The sequence below is a fragment of the Engystomops pustulosus genome, chromosome 4 (assembly GCF_040894005.1).
Source record: "Engystomops pustulosus chromosome 4, aEngPut4.maternal, whole genome shotgun sequence".
Taxonomy (NCBI): Eukaryota; Metazoa; Chordata; class Amphibia; order Anura; family Leptodactylidae; genus Engystomops; species Engystomops pustulosus.
Window position 1 is genome coordinate 196,358,114 of NC_092414.1, and position 22,866 is coordinate 196,380,979.

At 43.2% G+C, this 22,866-nt stretch overlaps 2 protein-coding genes across 7 annotated transcripts in view; one reads left to right on the plus strand and one right to left on the minus strand.

Moving 5' to 3' along the window:
* The first annotated feature begins 1,264 nt into the window (after positions 1–1,264).
* On the plus strand, positions 1,265–7,024 carry NKX6-3 (NK6 homeobox 3). Its single transcript, XM_072149297.1, has 3 exons — positions 1,265–3,307; positions 4,062–4,231; positions 6,253–7,024. The coding sequence occupies exons 1-3, from the start codon at positions 2,935–2,937 to the stop codon at positions 6,481–6,483; spliced, it is 774 nt and encodes a 257-aa protein (XP_072005398.1). The 5' UTR covers positions 1,265–2,934; the 3' UTR covers positions 6,484–7,024.
* A 6,006-nt stretch (positions 7,025–13,030) lies between these two features.
* LOC140127996 (inositol polyphosphate-5-phosphatase A-like) overlaps positions 13,031–22,866 on the minus strand; it is a 52,761-nt gene continuing 42,925 nt past the window's right edge. For 5 of the 6 annotated variants that reach the window (XM_072149301.1, XM_072149304.1, XM_072149299.1 and 2 more), the window contains 12 exons: positions 19,456–19,519; positions 18,324–18,427; positions 17,385–17,437; positions 16,008–16,127; positions 15,764–15,842; positions 15,611–15,682; positions 14,826–14,900; positions 14,360–14,433; positions 14,169–14,280; positions 14,023–14,091; positions 13,883–13,939; positions 13,031–13,155 (listed from right to left, as the gene is read on the minus strand). In XM_072149301.1, the coding sequence (XP_072005402.1) occupies positions 13,886–13,939; positions 14,023–14,091; positions 14,169–14,280; positions 14,360–14,433; positions 14,826–14,900; positions 15,611–15,682; positions 15,764–15,842; positions 16,008–16,127; positions 17,385–17,437; positions 18,324–18,427; positions 19,456–19,519 (876 nt within the window). In that variant the 3' untranslated portion in view covers positions 13,031–13,155; positions 13,883–13,885. Of the gene's footprint in view, positions 13,159–13,882; positions 13,940–14,022; positions 14,092–14,168; positions 14,281–14,359; positions 14,434–14,825; positions 14,901–15,610; positions 15,683–15,763; positions 15,843–16,007; positions 16,128–17,384; positions 17,438–18,323; positions 18,428–19,455; positions 19,520–22,866 lie in introns of all 6 variants that reach the window. The other variant, XM_072149302.1, reaches the window with a different exon arrangement.

A 22,866-nucleotide genomic window follows, 5' to 3' on the forward strand; every position in this document is an offset into this window, starting at 1 on the left:
AGAAACCTCCTTCTGCTGGGGAGGTAAGAAGGCACTATATTGGACTGGTTCCATCCAAAGCCAATCTTTCCAACAGCAGAGGGAGGTTCATAGTAAAAGCCCTTTAGGATGTTTGGTATAAAAATAATTCCTGGATAAACCCTACTAATCTACAAGACATGGTAGTCACCATACGGATCACTCCAGACCATCCCTTCAAATCTGATCTTATAGTAAAAAGCCTGAAATGAATCAAAACAGATCCATATTAACCTTCGACTTGCTGAAAGTCTAATCTTGGTCATTACTACACTTAGAAACAATTAAGCAAAGTCATGTGCAACACCCTCGCCGATGCAATGGCGAAGGAGTGCTTGCGAATAAGCCCCACAGCATGTCACCACATCACACAGGGGACATTGCAGTGGTTAATCCTGCCTGGCAAGGCAGAAGTTAATCTGAGTATGATGTAAAAGTCTATTATCCAATGATCTGTGTTACATCCTGTCTCTGTGAGCTGAGAGGTAATTGGAGGAGCAGCCACCACCTGACCAAGGGGAGATAATAAAACCCCTGGCCAGGAATGTTCTAGAGAGCAGTTAGCTGAGCAGTAGCTCAGAAGCAGACTGGAGTCTCTCCAGTACAGACTCTTCGGAGTCTGTACAGCTAGCACACCAGACCAGAGCAGGAAGAGCCTAGCCCCTGCCTGAAGTGGAGCTAATAGCTAGGTAGTGAGAAAAGGGGTATCATCCTACCTTCATGGGTGATACCTGAAGATATCCAGGATCAAGCTGAAGCTTCCTATTAGGACACAGCTACCTCCCAGCCTGCCATTGCATCCAGGCTGGCGCTCTACCTCCTGAGGCTTCCTCCAAGTACCTCTCCAGTACTCCACCATCTTGTTAAAGGCACTTTGCTGATGTTACTGTTGGTTCCAATAAAGAACTGTAAGTGTTTCTGTTCAACCTCTGCCTCCGTCTGGTCCCTGCTACTCCGGCTGTCACCATCACGGGCACCCTGTCCACCACACAGAGACTCATACTCTAGACACCAAAGGGTTGCCCCAGGGAGATCCGCTATAGCAGCCGCTCCCTCATCATTTCTTGCCAACACCACCCTGCTGGAGACCTGCCAGGCTGTAGGACAGCCCTCCGGTTCCCCATACCAAGCACCGTGACACAAGTGTGCTTAGGCCGCAACCGCCTGCCACTCAGGTACTGCGGGCCCCGGCTGACTCCAGGCCCAGAGAAAAGGCTAGGCCCCGGTGGGGGATGTTGCACATGGAAGTAATAATAAAACATGAGTCAGCACTGTGACTCAGCAACTGTTTATAATCATCAGTTGAGCTGCAGTACCCAGAATAGCCACAGCTATATGTATGGTGCTGTATCTTCGCAAACAATGAAGAGCTGGAGCCACATCTGATCCTTCATTATATTCATTGTTGGGGGTCCTACAGATATTTCCGTAAAAGTGGAAGACCAATGTTCAGGGTTTAACCAACACCTTGGTTCTCAAACATCTGAAGTTCTGGCAAAGTTGTTACAGCCCCATTCACATTAGATGATAGGCCGCTCATCCAAAATGTAGCTTGGTGGTCAACGTATAACCAATGGCCACCATTAGGAGCTCCAAAGCTTTCATTAGTGCCCTCATTTCTTTTTGCTTTCACCGCTGATACATTTCTTTGTCTTTTATGCTACATATTACATCTTATCAGCAATGGTCGTATCTTAATTGAGTGAGATATGGGTTCTAGTCCAGGAGATAATGCAATTTTTTCCTAATGGAAGCTCAATCTTACGACGACCTATAAGCAGTGACAATTACACTTGGTCTACTATATTCTATGCCCTAATTACTCCTCAGTAAAATTATGCAAATAAACAAAAATATTACACATAGTGAGGTTGGATTGACCACTTCCGAGTTCCGGGATTGTGTTGTGTGATCTATTTACTAAGCATAAATCCCATTGTGTGGGAGAGGGGATAGGCTGTGTCAGATTGTGGACAAACATCTCAGTGGAAAAATCAAACTCATTAATTCCCTATCTTAAAGTTCAATTTATCTAGGGACGTCCGGCAGGGTGCGAAGGCTGTGGGGAGCGGCCAATCATTGGCCATCACCCATCACCTCCGCCAATAACTAAAGGGGGGGAGGTGAGCAAATGGGAAATACAGCTCACCTGAATAGTATCCTTAGCAATTAGTGAGTAGGGCGATTAGACGACGGAAAGTTGTTGGGATTGGAGAGCAGGGAGTGAGATATAGACTGGGGAAAGACTAGAGAAGAACTGGGGGGCTTCCAGAGGAGTGAAGCTGCAGAGGGGTGAACCGGATTTCATAGGAAGTTCTGTAATCAGATACGAGACTGAGATTTTTAGCTGAGAAGAAGGGCGAGCTTGGGGGAATCTAGGTGGCAAAATCGAAAGAACAGAAAGTGAACAGAAGAAATGATGATTGCAGAAGAAATGAGATGAAGTGGAAGGCAATAAGGGGACAGAATAAGACTGAAGGGGGGGAAGAAAAAGAGAGAGCAAAACGAAAGGAGCGAGAAAGTGAGAAATGAGAGTTTGAAAGAGACAGTGACGGAGTGAAAGATAGTGAGGAACACAAAGCCGAGCAGGGAGAGAGAACAAGGAGAGACAGAGAATCAGGGGGTTTACAGAGAAGGAGAGTGTAGAAGGGAGAGGAAGAAGAAGAAGAGTGCAACCAAGAGGCAAGAAGAAGACTTAACAAGAGAGTAGTAACCTCAACAGAGATAAGAAAGCAGGATATGAGGCAATAGATGAGACATCTGGAAACTAGACATTTAGTTCTCTGACTTCCACTCAACGGACAACCACCAGAATTTAAGAGAATTTCATGGGTTTCACCCATGGTGAAAATTCCCCCAGCAGTTTCGCTGGTGCGCTATAAGAAAATCGGCTGAACTAAAATCCAATTTGGGATCATGGAGACCCATCATCCTGGAGCCTTCATGTTGCCTCCTTATTCTGAAATCAAAGCCCCCGCTGGTTGCCAGTTTTCTGCCCACACAACTTTTCACAAGTTGAGCAGCACCGTACTAGGATGTCACCTACCTGCTGGGACCCCGCACGGCATCTCAGACATTCTCGGCAGACCACTACCAGCTCCACATGGTGGGATGTTGCCAGCCTACCCAACCATGCCGGGATATGGAAGGGCATCAGCCAGCAGTGGCTGCTTCGCTGAACAAGGAAGCATTATGACCAAAAGTGGAAGCCCCTACAGCAATCAGAGCCAAGGCGGATGGACAGATATTGGGCAGGAATGGAGAACCAGCAACAGGACACTCAACAATGGTAAGAGCAAAATATTATGGGGACAACACATGGGGCTCAACTTGTAACCCAAGCTAGCTTAGACTAGTATTAATGCCAAACACCACCATTACAAAAGGTATGAGAGGAGCTTTGTCAAAGAAGTTGAGGTAGCTGAGGATTTTTTAGCATGTTCCATTAAATAGAGAGCCAAACTAGAACCAAAAATATAAATGTTATTTGTACTGACTTATATAAATGAATATTGGGAGGTCCCATTGTTCTTGGTGGGTCCTGTTGAAGACCCTATGGGGTGATCCCGGAGGCCAGGTGTCAGTCAAGAGAAAATTCAGCTGATGGGCACCTCAATCTATACAAATTTTATATTATTTTATAGTGTACTTATTATATTGGGTCTTTAGACACCACAGAATATGTCAAGATTAATGTAAGTTTCCACATGAATGTTGACTCTAGATAGGGGAAGCCGAACCATATGTTGTTTGCAGTAAATTTGTTTGGATAAAACCTTGTTTCACATAAAGGGAGGCTCCAGGGAGTGGACAAAGCTAAGGTCATCTTATATGTAACTCTGATATGAACATAGTTACCTTATATGTGGGATTTTGACCCTTTTTGAGCATAGACGTCTCCATAATTGATCAAGATATAAGGGGTTGCCACCAAGATAGGTTCTTCTGGTTATCTCAGTAGTCTTACGTGTTCCTTAAACAGCATGTGTTTACTAGAATTTACTGACAAATATAGATTTATGTTCTTTACTACTTTTCTTGAGGTCCCGCAGGGAGCATGGACGTGTCCACCAGGAAGAAGCACACCCGTCCTACCTTCACAGGCCACCAGATCTTTGCCTTGGAGAAGACCTTTGAGCAAACAAAGTACCTTGCAGGACCAGAAAGGGCAAGACTAGCTTTTAACCTTGGCATGAGTGAATCCCAAGTCAAGGTGAGTTCTTCTGAGCTTCTTCATCATGTTGTGCTAGCCGTTTAAAAATGCTACAGAAATCTTTGTGATTCACAAGAAAACCCAATTTGATATCCCCCTAAAGATGATGCACAGCTGAGGTTCTGAAATCTGGCTTTCTAGTAGTGACCGGATCGTCCGATAAAAATATAACCAAATAATTTGGACAAATAGAGGCATTTGTAGATATTAGATCTATACATAGAGTGATAGAACTATAGAAGAATTGTATAATATTATGTAGTTAGATATGAGATAGGTAGAATGACGAATAGATGCTGGATAGATAATAGATGGAAAGGTAAATAAGAGATTGGTAGAAGATATACACAATAGATATAAAGATGAGCTTGATAGATAATAGATAGATAGGCTGATATGAGATACATATACCATAGTTACATTTGAGCTTTGCTAATTAAAAATAGTAAACAATAAATTAGATGTATAGATATTTATCCAACAGATAGACAATTGATATAATTATTATGGATAGACATATGATAGATAGAGGATAGATACAGTAGGTATAGATATGTGATTGATTGATTGATTGATTGATTGATTGATAGATAGAAAGATAGATAGATAACTAGAAAAAAAGGAAAGTCCATAATAGCACTGACAAATATAAATGCGTGAGTGCACAGCCCTAGATCCCGTGGCTAGGGTCCCAGTAATACATCCAAAGAAGAGGCAGCACTCCAGGAGATAGATATTTGATTGATTGATTGATTGATTGATTGACAGACAGATGATAGATAGATAGATAGATAGATAGATAGATAGATAGATGTGAGATAGATATATGTGATAGATAAATAGATACATAGATATGTATTAGATATAGATAGATATGAGATACAGACAGATAGATAGATAGATAGATAGATAGATAGATAGATAGATAGATAGATAGATAGATATGAGATAGATAGATGCGATAGATATATAGACAGACAGATAGATAGACAGATAGATAGATAGATGATATAGATATATGTGATAGAAAAATAGATAGATATGAGATATAGATAGATTATCGATAGATAGATAGATAGATAGATAGATATATACAAGAAACCGGGCAGCACTCCAAATAGTGAAAAAAGGTGTAGATTCTTTATTCCATGTTCAGCAACTTAACAGCGACGTTTCGGCTCCAAGGAGCCTTTTTCGGCCGAAACGTCGCTGTTAAGTTGCTGAACATGGAATAAAGAATCTACACCTTTTTTCACTATTTGGAGTGCTGCCCGGTTTCTTGTATATATCGTTGAGGGACCTTAGGCCGAGTCCCAGGACGCCTGCACCCACCACTTCCTCTGGTTTGTGCCGCTTGGACTTTCTCTTTCTAGATAGATAGATAGATATGAGATAGATAGATAGATAGATAGATAGATAGATATGAGATAGATAGATATGAGATAGATAGATATGAGATAGATAGATATGAGATAGATATATAGAAAGACAGATACATAGAGATAGATAGATGACAGATAAATAGATATGAGATAGATAGAAGATAGATAGATAGATAGATAGATAGGAGATAGGTGGATAGATAGATAGATAGATAGATAGATATGAGATAGATATATAGAAAGACAGATACATAGAGATAGATAGATGACAGATAAATAGATATGAGATAGATAGAAGATAGATAGATAGATAGATAGATAGATAGATAGGAGATAGGTGGATAGATAGATAGATAGATAGATAGATAGATAGATAGAAGATAGTAGATAGATAGATAGATAGATAGATAGATAGATAGATGATAGATAGATAGATAGATAGATATGAGATAGATAGATAGATAGATAGATAGATAGATAGATAGATAGATAGATAGATATGAGATAGATAGATAGATAGATAGATAGATAGATAGATTGGAGATAGATAGATAGATAGATAGAAGATAGTAGATAGATAGATAGATAGATAGATAATAGATGTGTGAATGATAATAATGTATTATTACTGTCCTCCAGGTCTGGTTTCAGAATCGTCGCACTAAGTGGCGTAAGAAGAGCTCCATTGACCCCTCCGGGCCTCCTTCTCTTAGTTCTCGAGCTCCTGGCGACTTAACACCCTCTGAGAACGAGGATGACGAATATACCAAACCCTTAGATCCTGACTCAGACGATGAGAAGATCCGCCTGCTGCTGCGGAAACACCGGGCCGCGTTCTCTGTGCTCAGCCTGGCCCCTCACAACCTGTGAGACAAGAGACTAAACCCATCCAGGGACTGGAAAAGACTTAACTACTCAGAATACATCAGCAATAGCCGTAAATTCCCATATATTGTGATGCGCATGTTCCGGAATATTCTGGAGATTCAGCCCTCGCTCTCCAGTGTGTAAAGACGGACAATATAATTTATTACACGGGGGTAGATGGAGCCCCAATATCTCTGGGACCTGCTGCATTGTGGACCATCAGTGACACAGACTGTGTGATCTCTGTATTATCAGTGTATAGAAAGTATATATCTCCCGTGTCCATAGAGCCGAGGCCGTGGATTCCGGGGAATCTTTGTTACTTGTACAGGATTGGGAAAACGTGGCTCCTTTCTTCCATACCTACGGTTGTAGGTATCACTATCGATAAATCCTATTCTACTGAAAGAACAGGATTGGCACTGTCCTAAAAGAGAGCGGCCATGTTTTTCTACTCCTGTGGGACTTCAATAATAATAATGGAGGCTGAGCCCCCCCTCAGTGACCCCTCATGATGATGTGTGGGGCATATACAATTCCTGTAATAATGTGTATCCAAAAATCATCATTAAACATGCAAGAGTTCCAGCGTTTTAGTGTTTGGAGTTAAACGGAGACCTGGAACATTAAAAAGCCAGGGTAATATGCCAGGATTCTCTTATAGAGCAGGAGCAGGCAGCATATTATAGAGCAGGAGGAGCAGAGATTGTACATATTGTCCAGGGGCCGCGTAACTACAGGGGTAGCAGCTTCTATGGGACCCACAGTGTCAGGGTCCCTGACATCCAGGGTATTGGGTGTGTATATGCTGTATGTAAGTGTACATATACTGTATGTATATGGTATTGTGTATTTGCTGTATGTCTGTGTATATGCTGCATGAGACCATATGATAGTGTATGTCTGTGTGTAAATGCTGTATATATAAGCGGTGTGTATATACGCTGTATATGGTACTGTGTATTTGCTCTATGTGTGTATATGTGATGTGTATATGCTGCATGAGACCATATGGTAGTGTATGTATGTGTCTACATGCTGTATCTAGGTATGTATGTATATGTGGTGTGCAAATACTGTATGTATGTTTATGGTGTGTAATAGAGCAGGAGGAGCTGAGCAGATTGTACATAGTGTCCTATCTACAGGCAGCATGTTATAGCGCAGGAGGAGCTGAGCAGATTGTACATAGTGTCCTATCTACAGGCAGCATGTTATAGAGCAGGAGGAGCTGAGCAGATTGTACATAGTGTCCTATCTACAGGCAGCATGTTATAGAGCAGGAGGAGCTGAGCAGATTGTACATAGTGTCCTATCTACAGGCAGCATGGTATAAAGCAGGAGGAGCAGAGCAGATTGTACATAGTGTCCTATCTACAGGCAGCATGTTATAGAGCAGGAGGAGCTGAGCAGATTGTACATAGTGTCCTATCTACAGGCAGCATGTTATAGAGCAGGAGGAGCTGAGCAAATTATACATAGGGGCTCATTTACTAAGGGGCTGCGGACCGCACAAATGTAGGATATTCCGATGATTAACTTTACAGTGATCCGTGCTGGCTTTCATGCGTCACAAATCGGGGGGGGGGGGGGGGTCCGTCGGACGATCCAACGGATTCGGACTGAGCGTGGGATTTAACATTTGAATTTGTGTCGCAAGCAATGCACTCACATGCACCGGGAAGAAGAAGGTGAACTCTGTTGTACCTGAGCGGGGAAGTGACACATGCAGGAAATCGGGCGCACGATCTTAGTGAATCGCACTGGAGTCCATGATCATTGGACAACGCACACAAGGGATCGCGCAGGGGGCGGTAAGTAAATGTGCCCCAGTGTGTCCTATGTGCAGGTAGCATGTTATAGAGCAGGAGGCACTGAGCAGATCATAGTGTCCTATGAGCTGGCAGTCCCTCCTGCTCTATAACATGCCACTAGCATATCTGGTTGCACAAAACCTGTGAACAAGTGTAACACTGTTTTTTAAAGAAAATAAGTAATTTTTCTAAATTCTGTACTGTTACTTTAAAGAATATGAGGGGGGGGGGGGTGGGCAGACCTCTTGAGGTGTAGCAGGGAGTGGAGGGAGAGGGTAAGAGGAGAGAGGTCGTTTATCTAAATGAGGCTGACATTGATAAAGGAAGGTGTGCAGTACGTGTCATTTTGACACAAGGATATCGATGCGCTAGTCATTAAGTATCAACAAGTGAGAGATAGAGAGATTACTGAAGGTAAGTAGTGGGAGTCCTACAAGGATTTCATCCCGCACCCTGCATGACCACTACTCCTCTAGTCAGCATGCATGCACCACCAGACCGGACTGAGCGTGCATGTGCCTGGAGGATGAGAGAGAGGCGGATTCTCTGTTCCAACTGTTCAGACTGAAACTTTTACTAAATCGTCTACTTTTGTCCTCTAAATTATAAACCGATCCCCAGCAACCAGCTGTGGGGGGACATGTCAGGGAGTATTAATCTTCCCTGCAGTGCCTCCACAGGGGAAATCAGGTATTACACTGTGTCCATGCACATTAATGGGCTGTCCTTGTGTTTCATAGTTTACTACCTAAGGGTTAATAGCATCTTCTCGTGTCTCCGCATCAGGATTCATAGAGCGTCCGGTTATACTAGACACGGAGGAGCAGCGGTCATCTGCACAGTGGCGCAGGGCCAGACGCAGCGAGATCAATGCCTCATTCTATCTATACTAAGTATGTTATATGCCTAATACAAGACGCCAGAGGGTCATGGGGCCATTCAAAAAATCCTTACAGGGAAGACTTTTTGACCAAGATGTCTCACGTCTCCAACCTGCACTTTAGGCCACTAACTGGTGACACGTGGTACATATAACCACTAGAAATACAGAGACGTGACACAGCACCAGAACAGTCCATATATCATCAATGACTGAGAATCAGGGTAATAATGAGATATCACACATCACAACAAAATAAATGTGTCATGTAATCTTCTCTACTTCCTCTACAGGCGACATAAACCCTATTAGTCTAACACTTCCAGGATCCCAGGCTGCAACAGAAGTATAGTCCATGGAGCTGCATCTATAACATGTTTCTCCATAATGATTATTATTATTTATAGTGTACCATTAATTCCATGGTGCTGTACAATAAGTACAGGGTTCACAGATAATTTGGGGCATGCTATAATATTTATTTAGGGGGTATGTTGTGTTGAGAGGGTTTATATAATATTTGGGAGCGCAGTGTTGTTATTCAGGAGATACTATACTGTAAATGACATATTTTTAGGAGCAGAGTGTGGAGATGTGGTGCATCTGAGGGAAAACTGGAATACATCACAGCCAGGAGACATCAGTATAAAGTTCTGGAATCAATGGAGCCGTTACTAAATGCCACTTCTGCCGGTGTCTAATGAGTACTGTAGTCACCAACTAACATTATAATGTGTAACATACCTTTCTGCATTTGTAGATTCAGTGAGCTAAATAACTGAATAAAGTCAGGGTCAGATTAAAAGTGTCCAGACTATAGAGCATTTCATTTTTCAGGGTCCACACAACTCGGGGGTTTTCACCAATTAAAGCCAAAGGATCACTTCTACCTATTAAGGTATACAATATTAAACATAAAACCTACTGCTTAAAACATGAATATTATAATGTAACCAAGCTTATTACATAGCTACAGTACCAGAACCAGGCTAAATATATCTCTATATTACCAGAAACAAACCTACATTGTAGATATAGCACAGATTACTACATAGATACACTACCAGAGGGAAGCCTGCTGCATAGATACAGTACTAGCACCAATCTTTTTACATTCATACAATAGCAGCAAAGCCTACCGTAATACACAGCTAAATATCAGGAATAATATCTCCTACTGAATTTTTACAGTACTAGAACCAAACTTTCTACATTGATACAATAACAGCAAAGCTTAATACAAAGTAGCTTTGCTACCAGAACCAACAATGCTATATATTTACAGTACGAAAAACAAGAATCACTATATAGAATGAAGACTTTTAAAAAGATACCAGAACCAAGCATATTACATTGAGACAATGCTTGAATCAAGTGTATTACAAAGATATTGGGGGTCATTTACTAAGGGCCCGATTCGCGTTTTCCCGACGTGTTACCCGAATATTTCCGATTTGCGCCGATTTTCCCTGTATTGCCCCGGGATTTTGGCGCATCGGCGCTGGCATGCACGCGACGGAAATTGGGGGGCGTGGCCGAACGAAAACCTTGCACTCACCTTCATCCAGGATAGGCCGCTGTATTTGAGTGCGTTCTGATGCTCTTCAGTGCAGCAGCGCCACCTGGTAGACGTCGGAGGAACTACCTTAGTGAATCCCGGCCGGACCCGAATCCACCGCAGAGAACGCGCCGCTGGATGGCGAACGGACCGGGAAAGTAAATCTGCCCCATTGTAACAATAGAGGAACAATAGTATAAATCAGTTTGTATATGGAGAACAATACCAATTAGCAATCTAAAGGCTGAGAACATAATACAAGCACTGGGCAGTATCTTCTCATCCACATTGAGCTAATGCCCACACTGGGGATACAAAACACACTTAAAGGGAACCTATCAGCGACTACAGATCCTCATGGACCAGTGGTTTAGTGTCCCAAATCGCATTGTAATATCTTTGTATGGAACCACTTACCTAGAGATGAGTCAGATTAGGCTGACTGGACAATGCAATGAAGCCGAAGTAGTACCCCTGTGCAGTGAAGCCGTGGTGTACTAAACCAACTTCACTAAAAGACTTAACAGGAGCTGAGAGCTGCAGACCATGGTAAGTATAGGTGTTTAATTTTTTTTATTTTATTTCAGGCACGGACAGAAATAATATAGGTTGAGTTGGGAAATTATACCTCCAATCCGTAAGAACCTGTGTGTGTGGTTTATTGTCCCAAATCGCACTGACAGGTTCCCTTTATTCTCCACTGAGGACTGGATACTAGGGGTGCAGTCACACACCGCCATATAGAAACATAACTCAAGCAGTCTGGTTACTTCTAGCAATCCCTGTCTGAAGAAGGACTTTTAACCAAAACATTACAACACACATCATTGAGGTATCAAGTTTTTTCTCTATACATTAGGTTAAAGTTATACAGCCACATATCGCTCTACAATAGGGGCAGGAGGGGCTTAAAATAACATTCTGTAGGTGCCCCTCCCTATCTGTCCAGACTACCAGACAAAGGGGCTTATTTACTAAGGGTCCAGCAGAACTACTTTCGTCGGCTTTTAGAAATTTTCGGAATTTGCGCCGCTGGGACAGCTATTTAGAAGGGGATTGTGTTGCACGCGATCGGATCTTGGCGCAATCGCGCAGACTTTCATGTGACAGAAATGGGGGGGGGGGGCGGACCGTCGGACGATTCAACGTATTCGGACTGAGCGCAGGATGTAACTTTAAAATTGTGTCACAAGACAATGCACTTACATGCAGCGGGAACAAGAAGGTGAACTCTGTCAGACCTGAGCGGGGAAGCGACACATGCAGGGTATCGGCCACACGATCTTAGTGAATCGCGCCGGAGTGCATGATCGTGGGACACTCCATATTTCGGGAACTACGGGTAAGTAAATGTGCCCCAAAGTGTCACTGCAAGGGGCGGGCCAGCAGCCTGCTGTGGAAGAGCTGGGTCACAGTGAGCAGGATCTGGTGAGCATGTAACATAATCTGGGACCTCATGGCTGTCTGCACTAGACATCACCAGTTCAGCTGCTCCTGTCTGGCTAGCTCTGCTAGTGATGTCTAATATTGCTGCTCAGTGTTGAGAGGCAAGAAGGAAAGACATACTACCCCCCACTGACACTTCTTTACCTTTTAGGAAAAGCAATTATACACAGTACAAAGGTTGCTGCACTAGTGTCCCACTGTACCCTAAATGTATATCTTCTGATTTCTGGGCCCCCTGAACCAGAGCAAATGTGAGGCCTTGGGCACTTGCTCCAGGAGCACCAATGATGATCTTACCCTGAATAAGGTATTACAGGCTGAACTATATAGGTGGTCAAGGGACATAATGAAAGAATAAAAATTTCCCAGGAGTGCCCCTTTAAGTGTTTATAACAATGCAGAATCTCGCACGTGCCAAGAATCATGTCAATTTAACTGAAGATACCTCAATAGTAAAACCAGAAATAAACCCAATAAATAACTCTGCCTACCAATGTTCCCATTCTCTATATCAGAGAATTACAGCTGCTGGTGCTCCGGAGTTACCGCTCCTATGGACATAAGGGATAGCAGCCATCTTGACATCATGGATTTTAATGTTTTATTTATCCTATCTAAAAACACGCTCACTGTAGTCATAGATGCCATGGTTGGGGTGTGACACATCAAGGTGTCCGTTACCATGATCTGGAGCTGTCAATCACCATATGTTAAGGTTTCCATGTTGGCTGCAAGTGGAGGGGCTACACCAGATTCTGGACTGCCAGGAAGGAGGTCGTCAGTATTGTACCCCCGTGCCATCTATGTGCACCCTACTGTCCATCATCAGGAATAAATCACACAAGAAGAAGAGAGGATGACACACGTTGTATTTTAAATAAAATAGTATTAAATAAATGATAAGCCTATATTATCTTGTAAACCAATCCCTCCTGGAAGTCTTCTGCTGGTAGGATGAACAGGGATCCCAGGCCGACCTGCTGAGGGAAAGACAGAGGTCATCAAGATTTACTGCGTCCAAATACAGACATCTGAATGAACCAGTGGGACCAGTCTGATCCGATAACCAAGTCATTGGACTCCTGGATTACCGTAGTTTAAATTATCCCTATTCAGTTTTTCTAATTTAAGGGTCCACCAAAGATTAAATGGTTGGACAACTATTGGACATTTCTCTGATGAGCTCTGGTCACATACACTTGATGTATCATTGGATGTATGTATCATTGGATGTATGTCTCCAACCGATTTTGGCAGAACTGGTTTACAATGTAAAGTGTACCCCCCAATTGCAGGTTCTTAGATTTCAACAAGGCCTCACTTCTTCTGTTCATGGAGATATAAACCACCACCGGAGGTATCTGGTAAATGTTTCCAGGCCACACTATGTGGTCCCCGGCCTATAGCCCATAATACAGACCAAACTGCAAAATTGGTAGGTACCTCAGACCATATCCCAAAACCAGTCTGTACACCACAGCCCATAAGTCGTACATGTTAACAGACCTCATAATCCAGTCCTACAACCCATAGTTCAGACCTCAGTTTCCATAACTCCAGCCCCACTCAGACCCTTCTTCTCACACGTCTTCCCTTCTCATCAAGACAACAAAGAGGAGTTGGGAGTGATTTCAGTCATTGCTCAATGGATTAGTCCAATAAATAAGCAGGTAAATGAGTGTATGTGCGAAGCAACCCCTTTACCTGTCAATTTTCTGGTTGATCAAGTTTGGTCTCCATCTCAAAGTAGAGGAACACAGGCTAGACAAAACAAGAAAGACTCATCAGTGAGTGACCGATGAAATATGAATTTGTAGAATGTAGAAACATTTGGTCCTTCTTACCTTGTGATCCCCCATACAGACGTCTCCACCAATGCGTCCATAATGTACACAGGCTTCTTCATATTTACCCTATGGAAGATGAGAAGAATAAGAGGACAAGATGATAGGAGGACACAGATACAGGATCAGTGGCGATCAGGAAATACCTTCTGTAATAAGGCCCTGGCTGTGTGTGACATGAAGACGCGGTCACACCATGCTGGGCATCGCGTGGTCATATACTCTGTTGGTTTGGTCACATCTTCACTGAAAGGGTACCTGGGAATTATAGCAGCAAAAACACATATAGAAAACTGCTCAACTTCAAAGCTGGACATTTTGAAGACACTCTTCTTACGTGGGTGGAAAGGAGATCTGGACCTCGGTCAGTTCACTTAAGAAAGGGATTGGTTCATGGTCAAACCTGAGCAGCTACAAACAATAGAAACCAGGTAAGACTAACAGTATTTAAATATCTTGGGTCAGAACAGATGGAATTTTGTATGTTAGGGGTCAGATCTAAAGGTAGGTTCCTGATCATACAGATATGGAAATGTTCTGAATTCTCAAAAAGAGAAGAGCAGGTTGGTCTGAGGAGGTTATAGAAGATCCAGAGGAAAGTCCAAGTTCTTACAAAATAGTAGAGCCAAGGATCCAGCAGAAGACAACACTATATGGCTGAGTAGATGATCATATTTGATGGGATTATCACAATGATAACATGATAGCCATCCCAAGCTTCTATAGTAAGTGACTCTTCAGAGTGTAGTGATGTGAGATATCACAAGATAATGAACTTGATCACACTATGGATCACTTCTCACCATGTGAACATTGTCCTCCTGAAATAATTTTGCGTTTTGATGTTCAAACCTTTTACATTTCATGATGAGCTGGACCTGAGAAAAGATGTGATAGTCAATTAAGATGAAGTCATCATGTACAACATTGAGATAATCAAGTACAATATACATCATTGGCCAGGCTCATGTCCATACACAGCTGTGTAGTCATTTTTTGGTATCACACGGAGCCAACGGCCTGTCTGGCCCTGGAAGGAATACTTAAAGGGAACCAGGGACCTCATTTTCACTAAAAACAGATTGTAAAAGCCCATGACACTTGCAGCGCCTTCTATAAGCATTTGCATTACAGTATAATTGTGTGTTATAACTTACTCTGGCATCCTGACAAAATCCTGAGGTAGTCACAGGGGCTGGCTTTGTTTGAAAACAACATGTGACTTGTCTGAGCTGCAGGCTGCCTCCATACTTGTGCTCCTGTACAGCTTGTCCCACTCCCACTAATGTCAGCTAATCAGGCTGTGACCTCTGAGAAGGAGCAGGAGGGAGGAGCTGTACAGGAGCACAGAGGTGGGGGGCAAGCTCTGAGGAGTGAGTAACACAGACAAGTCACATGTTGTTTTTTTAAATGCATCCAAAGTCCAGCCCCTGTGACTACCCCAGGATTTTGTCAGGACGGAAGAGTAAGTTATAACACACAATTATATTGTAATGCAAATGCTCAGAAAAGGCAGAAAGGCAGATTTGCACTGCAGGTGTAATAAGCTTCTGCAACCTGTCTTTAGTGACATAAGGACCTTCAGTACCTCTCCATCCTGTTCATACACTGCAGTTTGCCCATCCGTGTCTCCGGTGTCACTCGAGGACCAGCCTTGAGCCTAGGGGTAGAGGATTGCATGTATCACCCCTCATGTTATGTATAATACTCCCATATGATTGTACATCAATGGTTCTCAGACCTGGATGAGGCTTTTTAAGTCCAGGCGGAAGTTAAAATCTCCAAAAAGGAAAAATGGTGCATTGCAGTCATCTGTTAACCTGCAGGACCAGAGAGAAGGAAAGACTATGAGAAATCAGAGCTAGGTAGCACGATCATACAAGCTCTTCCACACATCAGGATAAAGGTGGTGACCTGTAGCCTATGACTGTACAAGGAGGGCTAAGTTTGGATGGATAGGTGCTACCCTGGGCACTGACTGGTACCTTGTTAGAACGTGGTATAGACCTCTTCTACGATTGGCACTGTACACGGATGGGGAGCAGTCACTTGACACCAAATTGGAGGCATCATGGAAGAGGTGAAGGTTCACAAGGTCAAATATCCTTCGATAAAAGAAGATTCATTAGTGTTAACAAAATTAAGAAAAGAATAAGCCACAAGTCTATGGAGTCAACAAATATCGCTGAAGGCTCTACTCAGATGTCTACATCATTCCCATAGAGAAACTACGGTGTGGTAGTACGAAGGTGCGGCCATCACCGAAACAAGGAGCCCATGTTCTAGTGATCAGAACTTTCCCCATTATGTGTATGCGACACATCAACGGGAGACTGGGAAATGGGACTCCCTTTGTTATGGACAATAATGAGGTCTGGTAGAATCATATAAGAAGTCCCTCTTTGGTACTAAAAATTGGGAACTTATTTTATACACCATAACAGGGAATTCTCTGTTCTTTGAGGGGGTCTGCTGTTCAGGATCCTTAACTATGAGCCAGGAGAGCCCTGCGTTAGACAAACAACAGACTAATCTCAATGAAAGCTCGGAAGTTCTTTATTATACCAGTGGTGGCGCTGCAGGGAGATTCAACACTTGTCGGCTGGGTTCCCCCACATCCTATATCTGATTACTGGGGGGCTTTACAAGATGGTACTTTATAAGAAATGCATTTTCATGCAACTTCTCAGATGATCAGGGGTCCACCAGCCATGAGGCAAGTTGAGCCTCTCGCCTCAGGCGGCACCAGCTGCAGCAAGATGGGGGGGCAATGTTAGAGGTGCAGTCACTTACTAAAAAGCAGGACCTGACACATAAAAACAGTGTCTCTTCACACCCAATGCCAATACGGGTGTAAGACCCTGCATGGAGAACCCACTTACTAAATTTATACTAGATGGGGCAGAGGGGGCGCCATTTTATAGCTCGCCACAGGCAGCAGAGAGTTTAATTTCACCCTAGCCGACAATATGCTATTAAAGAAGTTGGATGATCCTGTATATAATATATATATATATATATATATATATATACATACAGTCAGATAAATGTATATACTGCAGATATGCAACTCATAGGGTTATACTAAATACAGAAAGAAGGAAGCTGAGGCTGAGATGTTGAGCCACAGGTCTGCAGTAGATCAGGCTCGGGGAAGTATTGGGATCAAGGGTTGCTCATTATTGGAGATATGAGTCAAACGCAAACAAATTTATCATTGTGATTGTCAAACTACAGAACAATCAGACTGCGCTGAGGCTTCCAGCGCTGAGGACCTGGCTGCTATACCCCGCACGTGTTACGCCAGCGCGTGTCACAGCCATTAGCACAAAGTTGATATTAGGAGACTGCATTGTACTGACCGGTCATTTACTCGCCACCTCGTCTTCATGAATCCCTTGCGAGTCCATGCAAACTGTGGAGGATACAGGAGGTTATTGTAAGGGGGTTGTCAATTTTAGAAAATGCTTAAGCCACTATGGACCCTCCTCTATTATCTGTAGCAGATTATAGCTTTGTGTCGTAACTTAAAGCTGCTTAACCCCATTCAATATCTGTATCAGCCCCCCAAATTATAATGTATTATTTCAAGTATTTTCCCCTTATATAGGTAAGAGACACCTCTATTGCACCCCCTGTTACACCTCAGTATTGGAGGACTCTGTTGATTTCAATAAACAACATGTAATCCCCCATTTTTCCTGTAGAGGCGCTATAGGGAGTACTTGCTGGCAGGATCCTTTACTCTTTATAGCCAATGGAATAAATGTACCCTAAGCATAGTGACATAGTGAATCTAAACTTCTGGGTGAAAATCAGGGGTGGAGCTTGTGGAGGGGGTGGGGTCAATGAAACTAGTGCAAACTTGCAAAACTTAGTTTCGAAGAACTCGAAAGAAAGTGAAGACTACGTCACTATGAGTCACCTTGTCTTAAGCAACTGGGCAATCCCGTTATTAGGGTTTATATCAAAAAGAGCAAAGTCACATTGGGCAACCCTCCAGGGCCGACTCAGCATCATGGGAAATCCTGTCACCCCATAAAAACAGCTCAACTATTAACATATGTTACATCTGGCATCAAACTGTAAGCCTAGTGGGTCAGAAATCAGAAAAAACATTACTTTTTTTTTTTTTTGCAAAAACAGAGCCACCCCTGTCCCCAGGCTGCGTCTGGTATTACAATTCAGCTTTATTGTCATAAATTGAGTTACACTAACAGAACCATTCTGTGGGCAGGAGTGCCACTGCTTATAATAGCCATGTTTCCAAAAAAGTTGTACCAAATATATTGATGATGTACCTCCAGCCAAAAGTCTTGTGGGAATCTCTCCTTGTGAACAGTGGGACAGTCCTCCAGGGACCCCATCCACATGGTATGGCCCGAGATGGAGATAAAGTTCTTTTCTGAGGGATAAAAAGAGGCAGAGGTTGACAAATGAGATTTCCATGGGACAAACTTTGTATTCTGAGAGAACTTTTAGTTGTTTAGTCTAAAGTAATCGACACATATCTGTCATGTTATTAATTGGTGCCATGAAGGACCCATCAGAGGTCTAACAATGAGGACTAACACCAATATCTACTGATCCCCATGATGGCATATAGTGGGAGACCATGTTCTAGAGCTGGGCCACCAAGTCTGAAGTTGATAATTATGTAGGTCTATGACCAACTCTCCGGGGATAGTCAAGAAAGATCCACTGGACTTTGGAAAGTCCTACATATTTATCTTTTAGTGGCACCAGAACATTGTAGGTGTGGCACCTAGGAATGGAGGAACCACAGTTATACGGGGAGACAGGGTTAGACCATCCCACCATAGAATCTGAGGATCTTCTGGAGGGAACAATAATGGGACTCAGAGGTCAGTAGACAACTCAGGTTTGTTTCTAGGGGTTGATAGAGCGAGGACCATGGAGTCATCCGATCTGGGACAAGAAAATCCATTCCCACACCGTAAAGAGAGGAGCATCAGATCGTATGGCCTGCAGTCTTTGATGGGGTATTTGGACTTCCCTTGTATATAGAACCCACATCAGACCTGTATACACCAACCTGAGGTCCAGGATCTGGACTCTGCAAATATAGGGAGCCTGGTCTGGAATATGTAACTAGTGTTAGAGTGTGGGGTCTGTATGGGGTATGGTGAGGATCTGGAAACAGAGATTGGGTTAGTGTCTGTGAACATGGGTTTTGTTGTGTGTCAGGTCTATGATCTGCGAATGGGGGGGGGGGGGGTTCTGTATGGATTAAGACGGTATGAGCTAAGGTTTATATCTAGGTCTAGTCTGCATTCATTTGGGGTCTATATATATATATGGCCATATTACACAGTGAATGTATATAATAATACAGGCGCTGATATTAGATATGTACGAGACCCAGCATAATGTGAATATGAGGATCTTTGTCCATAAAACCTTCTTTCTTACCTTGAAAATTATACATCTGCACGTTGCACAGGGAGTTGTGTATGAAGTAGATAGAAGCCAGCGCCTGCCGAACAGGAGACAAATGGTTAATATGGTAATATTGGGGTATAGGGGATATAGGGGGTTAAGGAAGCTGGAGGGGGACCTAGCAGTCTTGGATATAGACCAGTACATAGGTGAAATCACCAACCCCCATCCGGCCCTAGGGGGCACCCCGGACCCTCCCACCCTCGCGGCTCCACTCGGCTGATTAATTGGGAGCTGGCGATCAATAGGAGGCAGAAAATTAAAACTATTTTTAAGAGATTAAGTCGTTTAACAGCTGTCTGGAGCTATGTCAGAGAGGGATACCACAGAGACGCGGAGGGGAGGGGGAGCCGCAGGGGTGGAGGTGGGGGAGATGGACCATAAGAAGCCCTCAGAATGTGAATTTAAGGAAGGTGAGTAGAAGTGATGCCATCTTATCCAATCTTCCCTATTCCTGGATCCTATAGGACTTACTGTAAGTTATTGCATGCTATGCCAGGCTGCCATTGCCCGGTATAGATCTGGTGAGCACGGTGCCCGCCATACACATAGTGATCTCATGGAGAAGTTATTATACTGTGCCAGGCTAGTGTAGACATAGGGGTTAGAAATGATACCACGCCACTTACAATGGGCAGCCTGGCACACGCAAGTAAATGTCAGGACTAATGGAGCACCCGGGACACCACGTAACGTGGCACCGGGCCTGTGGTAGTTCATGGCGTGAACGGGCAAGGTGTACATGGAGCACGTTCCTTTATGGCAAGAGATGGGTTAAACAGAGCGGTGCTCCAGGAGGGGGTGCAGGGATTCACAGACATGTTCATAAATCAGAGTCTCGCACGAGAGAGTCGCAAAAATATAGAGTACCAAATAATTGCCTATCAAAAGAGCGTTTATAACCGGGAGTGAGAAGAAAGAGACAGCGCTGCCTGGGGAGAGAAAGGGAGCAGACTGGTGATGGAGAGACAGTGGACTATGGACACAATGAGAGCAGTCTAGAATACAGGGGACAGCCTACGAGAGAGAATGAGAGCGCTCTCATATGCAAGAGAGACAGCCGACTGTGAAGAGAAAGGATCAGTCTAGAATATTAGAGACAGCTGACTGCCAGTCTAGAAGAAAAGAGACAGCTGACTGCAAAAAGAAAGGATCAGTCTATAATACTAGAGACAGCTGAGTGCAAAGAGAAAGGATCAGTCTAGAATACTAGAGACAGCTGACTGCAAAGAGAAAGGATCAGTCTAGAATACTAGAGACAGCTGACTGCAAAGAGAAAGGATCAGTCTAGAAGACGAGAGACAGCTGACTGCAAAGAGAGAGGATCAGTCTAGAAGACGAGAGACAGCTGACTGCAAAGAGAGAGGATCAGTCTAGAAGACGAGAGACAGCTGAGTGCAAAGAGAGAGGATCAGTCTAGAAGACGGGAGACAGCTGACTGCAAAGAGAGAGGATCAGTCTAGAAGACGAGAGACAGCTGACTGCAAAGAGAAAGGATCAGTCTAGAAGACGAGAGACAGCTGAGTGCAAAGAGAGAGGATCAGTCTAGAAGACGAGAGACAGCTGAGTGCAAAGAGAGAAGATCAGTCTAGAAGACGAGAGACAGCTGACTAGGAAGAATGAGAGCAGTCTAGAATACAAAAGACGGCCCACTGGGAAGAGGATGACAGTGGACTGATCGAAAAGAGACAGCTGTGAAGAGGATAGGAGCAGTCTAATATAGAAGATAGAGCTCACTAGAAAAAGTTAGGGAAGTCTTGAAAGAAAAAGGAACAGTATTAATATCAGGGCTGAATCTGTGAGCTAGATACAATAGTAATTAGTCTAGAAAGTGCTCTGTGAGCTGTACCTGTACATCTGTATCTAGTGTACACAATACTCTGTGAGCTAAATACAATTGTATCCTCTCTACAATATGCTCTGTGAGCTAAATACAAGCATCTCTGAGGTCTAGACAATCCTCTGTGAGCTAAATACAAGCATCTCTGAGGTCTAGACAATGCTCTGTAAGCTACATACAATTGAATCCAGTCTAGACAATGCTCTGTGAGCTAAATACAATTCAATCCAGTCTAGCTAATGCTCTGTGAGCTAAATACAATTTAATCCAGTCTAGACAATGCTCTGAGAGCTAAATACATTTGAATCCAGTCTAGACAATGCTCTGTGAGCTAAATACAATTTAATCCGGTCTAGACAACGCTCTGAGAGCCAAATACACTTGAATCCAGTCTAGACAATGCTCTGTGAGATAAATTGTCCATTATTGGGTAGGATTGGCCATGTACAGCTCTCTGATACATGGATTTGTGCCACCTCATGAAAGGCATCAGATCGTGTGACCATAGTGGACCTACATTTGGCTAAGGCTCTGGTCTACTATTACAACAAGACCCCAGCAGTGTAGTAGAAGACAACCCTATATGTTGATGACGGGAACGGGAACCTTACAGTCCATATAGAATATGGCAATCATCCATAGTCCATGTGTTCTCCTGCACATATGTGACACAATGTACTGACCCTACATACATGAGAAGGTCAAAGAGCGGATTATATAATGATTAGCTCAGCATATACATTTTTACCCCTTTACCCTAAATATGGCTATTCCTGTCCCTATCTTGCCCAGTATTTACACACACGCCTCATTCTCCTCACACCTCTTTTTATTCCCCTCCCTCGCAGTATTTATCACATCGCTGACACGATCAATACTTTTAATCTAGAGCTAAATTTATTAACTATGGAAGACAGGAGGGGAGATAAATGTGACCCCTGCCTTGCTGCTCGCACATACCAGAACTTCACTAACTTAAGGGGGGTCACCAAGTTTCTATGACAGGTCATTATCTGCCATGTCCTACAGAAGCACCATGAGGTAGGTTCATGTTTCTTGTTGGGTTTTCCTAGAAGTACACAAATATGGCTGGGATTACGTGATTTGGTTTCTGTGGAAATTTCATCCCCAATTGCTAATCTTGGAGACCTCAGAGATGCTTCTCGATGTTATGGTCAAGACAGTAGGACCTGTATGTCACCAATCCATGTGGACAAGACATGAGGTCAAAGTTCTAGGATTTCTGGAATATCAGAACTTCTCTAAGCTTTGAGCCTCCACAAATCATGTTTGGATAGACAATCAATATCTGACATCTACCATCCCCACCAATAATCTGTTTGAAGGGATCATGGGGTAGTTTTGTAGCATCTGTGCCTTGTATTGATGGTTAATCTAATTCATTATAGTGAGATAAAGCTTCAAAAATGAAGCAACACATGAGCAGACGACGATGAAGTTTTTTCCAAAGCACCATGGTTACTGATTGGTCTAAATCATCAATGATCCATGAAAGACACATTAGGCATAAATGGCCAATCAAA

What these genes read in the sequence shown, in the direction of transcription:
- NKX6-3 (XM_072149297.1), top strand. Translation starts at nt 2,935, where the DNA reads ATGGAGACCCATCATCCTGGAGCCTTCATGTTGCCTCCTTATTCTGAA. An exon ending in CAACAGGACACTCAACAATG is followed by an intron (nt 3,308 to 4,061) that starts GTAAGAGCAAAA and finishes ACTTTTCTTGAG; the next exon opens with GTCCCGCAGGGAGCATGGAC. An exon ending in TGAGTGAATCCCAAGTCAAG is followed by an intron (nt 4,232 to 6,252) that starts GTGAGTTCTTCT and finishes ACTGTCCTCCAG; the next exon opens with GTCTGGTTTCAGAATCGTCG.